The sequence below is a fragment of the Corythoichthys intestinalis genome, chromosome 14 (assembly GCF_030265065.1).
Source record: "Corythoichthys intestinalis isolate RoL2023-P3 chromosome 14, ASM3026506v1, whole genome shotgun sequence".
NCBI lineage: Eukaryota > Metazoa > Chordata > Actinopteri > Syngnathiformes > Syngnathidae > Corythoichthys > Corythoichthys intestinalis.
In genome coordinates this window covers 8,291,087-8,303,162 of record NC_080408.1, presented here as the reverse complement: position 1 = coordinate 8,303,162, position 12,076 = coordinate 8,291,087, and the positions used below count along the sequence as shown (strand labels likewise).

The following is a 12,076-nucleotide window of genomic DNA, read 5'->3' as shown; positions in this document are numbered from 1 at the left end:
TGACTGTTGTCACGTCCGACCCTTCCTAAAAAGCAGTGTTCAAGGCAAGCTAGGCGCGAATAACGCACAGCTGCACAGTTACTGTGGCGTCTCTCTCGCTTTTTGATGACGTAATTGCTGCATGAATTCCGATTTGAGAGACTAGAAAGTACAGACCGCCGCGACAGTCTGGAAAAATGTGGCCCAGATCGGATTTGAACCACATACAAAAGTGACCCAAATCGGATTTGAAATGGTCCAGTTCTATGCGACTTGTCACGTTCAGACCGTCAAGTTAATGCGTCACTCTAGTCGGAAAAACACGAAAAAATCGGATTCGTGCATTAAGACCTGTAGTATGAACGTAGCCATATTGTACTTTTTTTTTCACACAATGTAAAACATTATTCCCAGATTTCTTCGACATTTTTGTCAAAAGAGTATTCCTCTCACCCTTTACATAGCCTTGCTTAAATTAGCCTATTCTCTGGGCGTGGCCCTGTCTCATGTAAATCACTCAAAGTTTAAGCCTCTCCCTTTTCTTTGCCCAAACTAGCACCATACCTGTAGCAGGTACTCAAGTTTGTAGAAAAATTTGTGCAGGATGATGCTGTCATCAGTCACAGGCTCCAAATATTCTTTGTGCGCTTGACTTAGCTGAAAAACGGCATCTATAAATAGAAAAAGAGGGGTTACAATTGTTTGCCGTTTCTTAAATGGGAAAAAAACAATTAGAAAATACAGTAAGGTTAATAAAAATAACAAGGCATTCATGTCCATTGTATTGAAGCTGGCGGTATTGTATGAAAGTGTTGAGGCAGCTAGCTTGACTTTTTGAGTGGAGCTTGGTTTGTCTGCAGTCAATCAATATTAGCAGACTTGAATGATGTGAGAACAGCCATTGCAAATCAGGAGGCTACGCGTCACCATTAGCTGGCTAGCTAAGTGGATCTGACCATGGTGTAGCTTGCTTCGGTGAAAATTATCAACGCTGTCTGATTTTGAGGGGGAACCTCTGGATACTTTACGATTAGGCATGTGATATGATATTCTGATGGTATGATAATCTTAAGCCAAAATATCAGTTTCAAGGTATTGCAATTACAGCTCTAAAATGTGGTACTTTGAAATATCTAGGTTAAAAAAAAAAAAAAAATTCTATTGAACAGATTTTTGATTTTCAAAACATATTAGCAAATTGGAACATAAGTATAATAAGTTAAAATATATGTATTAAAAACAAAAACAAAAACAAAAAAAAAATATTCTAAATAAAATCAAAATAAATCCAGTACTTTAGCCGAGCCTAAACCCACAGCCACAGCTCAACATTATTGCATCACGACAAAAATAATTGACTTATTTCCATAAAAAGCATGTGTGTATGACTCGTATCATTTTTACAGTATACACACACTCTCTTAACACAGACAGTTGCCAGGGAGAAAAAAAAAACAACACGTTGTACCACTGCTAGACACACTAAACACGCTGGAGTTGGTGGGAAACGTTCATGAGTTTTTACTAACCTTAATTTCTGTATAAATGCGAAATCATTGCCTCCTCGGCAGCTACCTTCCGCAAACATATTTTACATGCCGGTTGACCCTCCTCCTCTAAGCCGCTGCTGTATAACTTTTCTGTAGCGGAAGTATTCCCATACCAGCGATTTTGTTTCCTTCGATGGGGGAAAAAGTTCAGGACTTTCACCTCCTCCAGCCATCATGTAGCACAGCTGATTCACTGACACTGAGAAACAACCGGTGGGGGAGGGTTGAGCCTTACAGCCGCAAGCGAGAGATTTCTCCATGCATTATTCTCACATAAAAAATAGCTAATACCTTAGGGACGGTATGACGGAAAATTTTAGCGTTTTTGAAAGCTTGGCGTTTCTCGTATTTACCGATCGACTGTTTGTATTACTCTATCACTCAGGGAATAGTATCTTTTCTGGTATTTACTGTTTGACTGTAAATAAATAGCATTTATATCATAGTTTAAGAAAAACAAGCAGAATATATTTGACATAGGACATAAGACATACATGACACCTTCTGACCACGGAAGCCCGACGTGTGCGTCACGCAGCTGACTGAGCAAGATTGACGCTGACTAACAGGTGATAGGCAAGACATCTACAAGCCCACATCTGCAACACCAAATCCTGCCATCAGCTCTTCAGGACAGTCCAATACAAACGTCCTGTACTACCACAACACCCAATAACAAAAACAACTCTTAGTTTGATAGCTCGGCGCCTCTCAGACAGTGAGGCACGCCGAACCTCCCACCTCAGTTGCCTCATTAAGCATGACCCAGCAACGGTGACATACGAACTTGATCGACCAAATCTGCAACAGAGGAAGACCCAAACACACCCCTCTTCCTGCCCACGGCCCGCACGAGCCTTCAAAAAGACTGAATGTTTAACTAATCGTGGTCATTTTTCTCAGGAACTTTTTGTTGCCTTGTGATATAGTGATCCTGGAACGAGTCTGCCTTCTCGCCTGGGTCTGTTGCTTTTCCGCCTTGCCGTTTGATCACTGCCGACTAGAGCGGAAACGAATACTCGAGCAACTCGAGTAACTTGAGTTTAAAAACTGATCCGAGTAATTTTATTCACCTCAAGGAATCGTTTAATTTTGCCAGCTCTAAGCATCACGTTTTGCCCGGACTACTTTTAATGCAGGACAACGCGCTGACGTCATGTGTGTAGAGGAAGAAGCAATAAAAAAAAAAAAAAAAAAAACTTACTGTAGCCGACAGCCGCTACACACTACGCCGACGTTGCTAAAAACTACCCCCGCATGATGCTAGTGTGGTAGCAGGTAGTGTCCGATGCGTCTCATAGATATCGAATGCATTTAGGACTAGATGCGAAATGACAGACTCGGCCACGTCTGGGCAGCGTTAGTAAACAGCCGCCATCTTTAAGCAGTAGACTTCTAAGCGCTAATAAATATAACGTTACTGTCACTCGGTCACGTGACGTTAGCTCTTCGGAGGGCTAGGTTTCTATTGATTATGACCACTGTCAATGAGTGGCTAACGTGTCTTACATACAGGCTTTATTTAATCTCTAAAAACACAGCGCTGTAGAGTGATGAGGGTGTAAAATTAAAACATAATAAACCTAACTGTCAGTTTTAGCTCAGCAGTCATTGCTGAATAAAACACCAAGTAGCACTGGTCCCTAATGTGCTCCTATACAGCAGGTATCATACATTTATTTTGAACACTGCAAAAACTCAAAATCCTATCAGCACTTACAGTTTAGACTAACTTAAAACTTAACTAGAACTTAAAAATAGCTTGACACAAATAGAAATTCAATTGAAACACGTGGGAAAAACACATAGCTTTCAAGTGATGTGTGTTATCAAGCGTAATTACATGTTTAGGTAAGAAATATGTTGTTGTTTTTTTTATAAGATCTAGAAGTTTTTTGAGTGAAAGCAGCTAATTTTTTTTTCTAGTCACATCTGAGATGCAATTGCTGGCTGTTTTCGACAATGTACATCAAAATAAAGACATTGATTGACTGAAAATGGTTCAATATTGGATTAAATGTCTTTTTTTCTCATGTATATTTATAATTGCTCTTTACCTAAAAAAAATGTTTTATCCGATTACTCGATTAATCGATATAATTTTCAGTTGATTACTCGATTACTAAAATATTCGATAGCTGCAGCCCTACTGCCGATCTAAATCAATTGTCAACTTGTGTTTCGAAGCCTTTTCCAACTTTCAAAATGGAGTCAGTACAAGGGGTTAAGACTAATGTGAACGCGCGGAGTTTGGCCTTTTGGCCTGGTTGTTGGTTTTTCGCCGGCCCGGGTAGTTGGAGCTGCGCAAGCGCAGGTCCGGCGGTTCGGCTAGCATGATTCTGGCAATCTGGCTAAAAGGTCAGATTCCTTCAATGCATAGGTCAAGAAATATTCTAGATATTCTTCAGAAAAACTATTTTCATCCTTCTGCTGTGAATTGGAATGAGTTTATCACTAGTCCATTTGAAGTGGGCGGGATGGCAGTGAATTTGTTTATCTGTTAACATCCCACCCACTTTAAATGGACTGAACGTCTATTGCCGTCAGTGGCAGCCAATGCCAGGCAATTAGTTCCTGTATCTTGTTTGTCAATATCTCTGGAATGTCAATAGACAAAGAACAAATTGCCATCAGTGCGTGAGTCATTTTTATTCTGTTCTCGATAATTATCGAACACGCTGGAAAATTGGGAGCGACCCCAAATTCTATCACTGGTTAAGATGGTGTTGTAATGTAATGATGCTGCGTATCTTAATTACCATAGAGATCTCTGATGATTCTCTGCAGCTGATTCTGGTCAACTGAGGCGGCAGAAGAGGCCATTGTGGACCAGTTCTACAGGAGGAAAATCCAAAATAAATCTTACTCCCACACTACAATGCATTTCAATACAGTATTACATTGTTTTGTTTTAGTTTGACACTTTTTTTTTTTGACACTTGATTGACAGAGGGTCAAACCGAGCAAACACAGTGGAATAAGCAGCGTTCTTTTCAGCAGAGTTCCAAAACAGACACTTTAGAACAACGCATTTCACAGGCACGTGTCTTTTATCACTTCAAAACTGTTGTTACAATGTTTTAATGTTATTAATGTACGGCTATTAACAAACCATCAACGTGTTACGGTACGTCCCAATGCTATTTATAGTACAGCCACCTGCTATCGCCGCCCACTTCCGGGTCCCGAAAACGTCAATACACGCAAAGTGGCGGTCAGGCTGGTGGAAAAGAGTAGAAAACAAACATACCTTAGCCCATAAACGTTTACAGTCCGACTTACTTGACTTAAAATTGCTCAGTCTGGCCACACTAGCCTGTGTTTTTTTCTATACCGAAACGTGCTCCTGTTGTGGGCGGGTATGACCACATGACTGACAGGTATTTTGACCAACTGAGAGCTGAGACTCGTAACCGCTATTCAAGTTTGGTTGAGAGAAAAAAGAAAAAGGATAAACAACCAAAACGCACTTTTATAAGATTTGAAATATCAAAACAAACAAAAAAGAATCCAGTTTTCAGTTACTTTCTCTGTAACCGTGTACGTTAACAGGAACAGCACATTAATTGCATGGCAGTCTTAATCTTATTGACCCAAAAAAAAAAAAAAAAAAAAAAAAAAAAAAAAAAAAAAAGGACTATCAGTGATTATTTCTTTTCTCTTGATTATTTTTTTTAGTAGAACACTATTATATATTTTTTGTATTTATTAAGTTGTTGAATGTATTTGATGTGGAAAAAAAATAAAAGTTGCCACAAAAATGGCAGAAGGGAAACTATTGGGTAGGTGTGGTTGATATGAAATTGATGTTCAAAACTTTGTGTGTCACTCAGAAATAAAGAAATTACCAAGGGACTACGGTGTTTGTACTAGCATTTGTGCAGGTGCAGTATTTTCGACATTATTTATATTTCAGATATATTAATTTGTTTTTTCATTTTTATTGATTTTGTCATGATGTTTTTTTTTTTTTAAAGTATTTTATAACTATTAAGTCTGCAACACTGTCAATAAGTAATGGTACGTTCATCTTGACATTGGGACATTTTGACGAATAGCATTTATAATTGTTTATATTATTTTTTAATGGACAGGGACCCTGCTTTCAAGTGTAAATTGATTTCAAACTATTAATTCCTATTATTATGACTCCTTTGCCACATTTACCCATTCAATTTTAACAGCAAAAAACTTACATTTAAGTATGCATTGCAGTAGTATTACAGTCTATCAAATATTCAATATGAATACATTATTTTACGTAAAATGGCTGGTGTAAAGACTTTAAAATAAATGGAAATATATGATGCTCAAATACCTAAAGATTCTTTATGATAGTATGAAGCTGAATGGAGCTTATGTTGATTTTCAGTTCAAATGCAGAACATATGGGCAGCATTGGCTAAATAGCATATTCACAAATCCCACAATTCAAAACTCAAATTCGCAAAATACCATAAATCTCGAATGTGTATGTTTGAAAATCAATAGTACACTGTAAAAAAAATAAATAAATAAAAACTTTTAAGATTTTAAAAACGATTTTAAGTTAGTGTTGGTAAGTATTTTTTTTTAAACTTATATTGAATATGATACGTAACTAATCAAGTTACCACCATTAAATTGTCAAACTTAAAGTTTTGAGTTTTTGATTACTTGCAATAATTTACAAGTGAAAATAATTTGACTTTTACAATGAACCCCACTCAAGTAATTTTTGTTTTTTTGTCCTTGTGGACACTAACTTTGAAGTCCTACTCCTCTGTTATTTGGGAACTAATTCTCTTGAAACGTGGTAGTTTTGAGCATGGGGCCAGTATCTATTGATCGTTGGAACCCAAATTTAAATTTTTTTTGTTTTGTTTAGGGCTGATTAATTACCAAATTTTTCGGATTATAAATTGCATATAAGTTGCACCAGCCAAAAAATGCGCAGTAATAAACAAAACAAAAACAAAAAAACATTTAAGTAGCACTGATTGATTAATTTTTGATTGATTGATTGATTTCGAGCAGTAATAAAAAAAAAAAAGGGGGAGAGGGGAAAACAAATAACGATAATAACAGTAGCTGATTATGACAAAAAATAATAACAAATACATACGGTACATACGTAGCTTGAAAAGGAAAGGGAAGAAGCCGAGCTTTTTTGGGTACCACCCGCAATTCCTGCCCCAAAAATTCAATATACAGTGGGGAGAACAAGTATTTGATACCCATTGAAAACCCATTGGCAGTGTGTACAGTCAGGTCCGTACATTGTCATCATCACCGCACTATCACCACCGCCATCATCGTCGTCATCACTTTTGTCCCCATATATTGATTGTACATTCAAAAGTCATAATATATGTAATAACAGCTTTACTGGTGCTCATGGTGATAATTGTTGAAAATGTGGAATATTCATTATCCAATGTTATTTGTGGACCTGCAGCCAGAGGGAAACAACCCCCAGGCAACAGAACCACTCATTGCTACGTGTCCTAGCTGTGCATTAAAAGACAAGATTTGGGAACCTGTGCCAAGGGGTTAGCCTCCAGCAACAGAGAACCCACTTGCCAGCCCTATACGCCTAGTTCTATTGAATGTGTAGACATATAAACATGTTTGCATTCTAGTTCATCTACATAGATATGCATAACCCTTTAACTATCACCATCAGCACTGGCATTCTATTTTACTCAAAGAATTGTTCATAACGATAAAATCTGGACTCAATCAGATTAGAGCAATAGTGACAACACCAACGATGAAAATGACAGTTATGGCCACAACAATAATGGCAACAACAGCTATGGTAACAGCGATGACATCAATGATGACAAAACACTTATACGGGAGGATACACTGGAGTTAATGTCGCATTTGGGGGACATTTATTTGAGAAAATCCAAATCAAGAGCAGACATGTAATCTTTAAAGTAGGGCTGTCAAAATTATCGCGTTAACGGGCGGTAATTATTTTTTTTAATTAATCACGTTAAAATATTTGACGCAAGTAACGCACATGTCCCGCTCAAACAGATTTAAATTACAGCACAGTACAATGCCAACTTGTTTCTTGTGTTTTTTGGAGTTTTGTCGCCCTCTGCTGGCGCTTGGGTGTGACTGATTTTATGGTCTTCAGGACTCATGAGCATTGTGTAATTATTTACATCAACAATGGCGGCCTACTAGTTTATTTTTTGATTGAAAATTTTACAAATTTTATTAAAACGAAAACATTAAGAGGGGTTTTGATATAAAATTTCTATAACTTGTACTAACATTTATCTTTTAAGAACTACAAGTCCTTCTATCGATGGATCGCTTTATCAGAATGTTAATAATGTTAATGCCATCTTGTTGATTTATTGTTATAATAAACAAATACAGTACTTATGTACCATATGTTGAATGTATATATCCAACTTGTGTCTTATCTTTCCATTCCAACAATAATTTACAGAAAAATTTGGCATATTTTAAAGATGGTTTGAATTGCGATTAAATATGATTAATTACGATTAATTTATTTTTAAGCTGTAATTAACTCGATTAAAAATTTTAATCGTTTGACAGCCCTACTTTAAAGGCAATTTAAAATAGAAATAGAATAGGGAACAACAGGCTAAATAGGTATACGGTATGCTAACGTTACATGTCGCATAAACAACAAATTTAGAAAGTGTTATGTTAACGTAACATACAGTACCTATTAAGAGTTATTCAGATAACTATACCATAAAGAACATGCTAACAAGTTTACTAAACCATCAGTGCCACTCAAAATCACTAAATCAGATAAAATCTTAATCCTCTGTGTCACTTTTAAACAACTGCGCCAACTCCTGAGGTAGAAGGTGCGGTGCTACCTCTTCTACGATTTACGTTACATTACGTTTAGTGTGAAAATAGCATGTGAAATGATATAATAATGTGTTAATAATTTCACACATAAGTCACACCCCCAGCCAAACTGTAAAAAAACAAAAACAAATTGTGACTAATAGTCCAAACATTACGGTAATTGTGGCTTTATTATTGCTGTAAGTTACAAATTAGCCAATAGAGGGCACACGCGGTGTTCGTCACATCCTTCAGCCTGTAGGTTTTTTTTTTTTTGTAATTGTCATTTTATTTCATTTATTTATTTAATTATTTATTTATTTTTACAGTGGAGCACTACTGAACATTCTTTAGATATTAAACGCTTGTGACCTCATGGCTGCTTAAAGAAAAAAAAACGAAGTGACTTTAGTCTAGTGGCACCCAGTGTGTATGTACAGGTACTCCCCGGGTTAGGACAGCCCTGACTTAGGCGATTTCGACTTTTTTTTTTCTTCCTTTTTTTTTTTTTTTTTTAAATGTTGACTATTGTTTTGTTATGTATGCCTTTATTTTGGCACAGGAAGCATAAAACTGGAAGTAAACGCATGTACAGACATGCCCGCCCACCACACACGCATATACAGAGCAGTCAAGTGGCAGAGGTGACAGCCTGCGCGCACATTTGTTGCTTGTAAAACATCCACGGGCGACGGCTGTATATAACCTCTTTTTGTACTGTTTATAGGGCGTTTTCAATTGTGGTCGAATACTTGGGGCGAGTTAATGTGATTTCTTTTGATGATGTGCGGACGCTAACTGATCGAGCTAATCATTAGTTAATCATCGTTATTGCTGTATCAGCACCTACTTGTAAACGCAAATTTGAATTGTTGTTATGGAAGATGAGACTGATTTCATTTCATTTTATATTCGTTTCATTCTGCAAGTATTGATGTCATGAGCAGCTGAATAAAGTCAGCAAACCACATCGTCAATTTGGAGCTTAGCTAACTGTCTAGCTAGGACTTAGCTCCAACGTCTTGGCGAGGACAGTACAATGACGTATAATACAGGTTTTTGGATCTATTTTTTTTTCCTATTTAGAGGGTGTTTTGAGGTATTTAAAGCAGGGGTGTCCAAACTTTTTGCGATTTGGTGTGATAAAAATGTGGGGGGCCGACCTTGGCTGACGTCCTTTACGTAGAACAATATATTTAAGCAAATTTTAGCAAGCCATTCTGTGTGTTACATTTGCTTTATTATTTTTTCAAATTAATAATTTCAACAATCTCGCAACTAGCCTTTTTGGCGTTCTCATTTGACTCATGCAAATACTGCTGCTCTGAAATTAAACTAGCTTCAAGTTGCTTCAATTTCTCGCTGCGTATCTTCCCTGTAATCTTGCCGTACATGTCAGTGTGTCTTGTTTTATAATATCTCCTCACATTGAACTCTTTAACCTTTAAAGACCTGCAACATGAAGCAACTATCAGAAAATCCCAAAATTTGAAAAAAAAAAGGTCCTAATAAAACCTTTTTTTCAAATTTGTAAAAAGAAATGTCAAAATGAATATGTGTCATAAGCACTCTAATATCTATAACCCTTGCTAAATCCTGTTTTTTTTTCTCATGGAATCTGCAGATGCACGTGTTGCATCCATTTTTTTTTTTTTTTTTTTTTTTCAAAAAAATGTCAAAATTCTGAATTACTCTCAGAATCATGAAATTTTAGGTGTATCAAATGTGATACATTTGGCAATAAAGGGTTAAAAACAGCGACTGTGTTTTTGCAAATGAGGCATACACAGTTGTTGGATATTTTACTGAAGAAATAGTCCAATTTCCACCTATCCTTGAAGCCAACTTTCTTTTTTTTTGTTGATTATCGCCATTTTAGAAAATTGAAAGGGTCACATGGGGTAATATTTCTTAGAGTGCTGCTGCCTTTTAGTGGGTAAATGAGGAGCAGAATTTAGTGTGTAAGCTACTTCATATGCTGGTAGCAGTACTGCTGACCAATTTATTAAGTCTGTGTGCGGGCCAGACGTTATTGATTTTATGACAGAGGCTGGGGGCCGGATGAAATTTGACCACGGGCCGCATTTGGCCCCCGGGCCTGACTTTGGACATGTCTGGTTTAAAGGGTTCATTCCAATATACGCAGAAATCCAGGTTACATCGCCAGCGCAGGGCAGAAACGGAACCCGTTCATAAACCGGGGGCTACCTGTACTGCCTTGTACATTACGTTTAGTTTTGAGTTGCAATGCAAAGCAAAACAAAATTGACTGAGCTCCAGTATTTAATCTGCACAAGTTTGATGCAATTGTATATCAAAAGACCACCAAACTATAGTGGTTTGTGTGGGCATAATCATACATTATCAGACAGTCTCTTGGTTCTCACTAAATTGCACATGTCATCTTCTCACCACAGTAAAAATGACCTCATCTGAAGAAGCCACCACTATCACGGCAACACAGAACATGACGACTACCTGGGAATATGTTTATTATGATGAGGATGACTACCAAGATGAATTGTGTAATGCGACCTCCTTGTCGCACTTTGCCAAGATCTCCAGTCCATTATTCTTGTCTGTGGTGACGGTGCTTAGCCTGCTAGGCAACATCCCGGTCGTAGTAATTGTACTCAAATACGAGAATGTCAAATCCCTAACCAATGCTCTTATCCTGAACCTGGCCGTGTCGGACCTCCTGTTCGCGGCGGCGCTACCCTTCTGGGCGTACTACTATGCCTGGGGCTGGGCTTTGGGGGAGAATGCGTGTAAACTGGTGAGCTTCGTATTTAACGTTGGATTCTACAGCAGCGGTCTGTTCCTCATCACCATGACGGCCCAGCGCCACGCAGCCGTGCTCAACCCCCTGTCGGGCCTGGTGTCTGCGAGTGGCCTCTACAGCTTGCTGGCATCAGTGCTCATATGGGTCGCCAGTATCTTTTTGGCTGTTCCGACCTTCCTCCTAACCTCCATCGTCGAACAGAGCGGCAAAATTCACTGCGAATACGACGATTCTACAAGCGGCAGGTGGGGAATTTACCAGCAGAACTTCCTTTTTGTGCTCATCTCCGGCGTGTTCCTCTTCTGTTACTCTCAGATCCTATGCAGGCTGCTTAGCCCTTTGGCAAGGAGACGCAAGCACAAGACCTTGAGGCTGATATTTACTTTAGTGATGCTCTTCTTCATCGGTTGGGCTCCATATAACGCAACGCTTTTCCTTAAATCTTTTCGCTTTTGGCCCCAAACGCCTGCAGATTCTGAGACTGTGGCCAAAAGCTGCAATAACCACAACCTTCTGGAGTTTACCTTTCATATCAGCAGACTTTTAGCTTTCTCGCACTGCTGCCTCAACCCTGTCTTCTATGTGTTTGTGGGCTCCAAGTTCAAATGCCACTTGAAGAAGATGATGGGATGCCGGCATCACAGCGAGGGAGAATACAGACGACGTAGCCGACGGGTGATCACATCCCTGTCTAGTGGGGATGACCTCTGCGTGTAGCTCAGCCACTTTGCCACACCCTGTACCCCTGATAAATGTCAGGTTCTTAGAAGGCCAGTTAAGCGCTGTTTTCTTTTAGACAAGACAAGACTGACTAAGTGAAGCTTCTCTCTTCAGTTAGTCCAAGTCAGTATTTCCTTCTAACAGACACAAAAGCACATAGGACAAAAACAAATAGGTGCAATTTTAACAGCCAAAAGGTTATTCATTGAGTACC

The 12,076-nt window shown here is 38.3% G+C and overlaps 2 protein-coding genes across 2 annotated transcripts in view; one reads left to right on the top strand and one right to left on the bottom strand.

The window, feature by feature from the left end:
* The window catches only part of fyco1b (FYVE and coiled-coil domain autophagy adaptor 1b), a 42,794-nt gene extending 37,923 nt beyond the window's left edge, over positions 1–4,871 (bottom strand). Inside the window, exons 1-3 of the mRNA XM_057857929.1 lie at positions 4,642–4,871; positions 4,289–4,364; positions 544–650 (exon numbers count right to left, since the gene is read on the bottom strand). Of these exons, the coding sequence (XP_057713912.1) occupies positions 544–650; positions 4,289–4,364; positions 4,642–4,644 (186 nt within the window). The 5' untranslated portion in view covers positions 4,645–4,871. The remainder of the gene's footprint in view (positions 1–543; positions 651–4,288; positions 4,365–4,641) is intronic.
* Positions 4,872–10,782: 5,911 nt separating this feature from the next.
* Positions 10,783–11,859, top strand: LOC130929903 (chemokine XC receptor 1-like). The gene has a single exon (XM_057857522.1). It carries the CDS (start codon positions 10,783–10,785, stop codon positions 11,857–11,859), a length of 1,077 nt encoding a protein of 358 aa, XP_057713505.1.
* Positions 11,860–12,076: the final 217 nt, after the last annotated feature.

Excerpts from the sequence above, each read along its gene's own strand:
- LOC130929903 (XM_057857522.1), top strand. The coding sequence starts at position 10,783 with ATGACCTCATCTGAAGAAGCCACCACTATCACGGCAACACAGAACATG.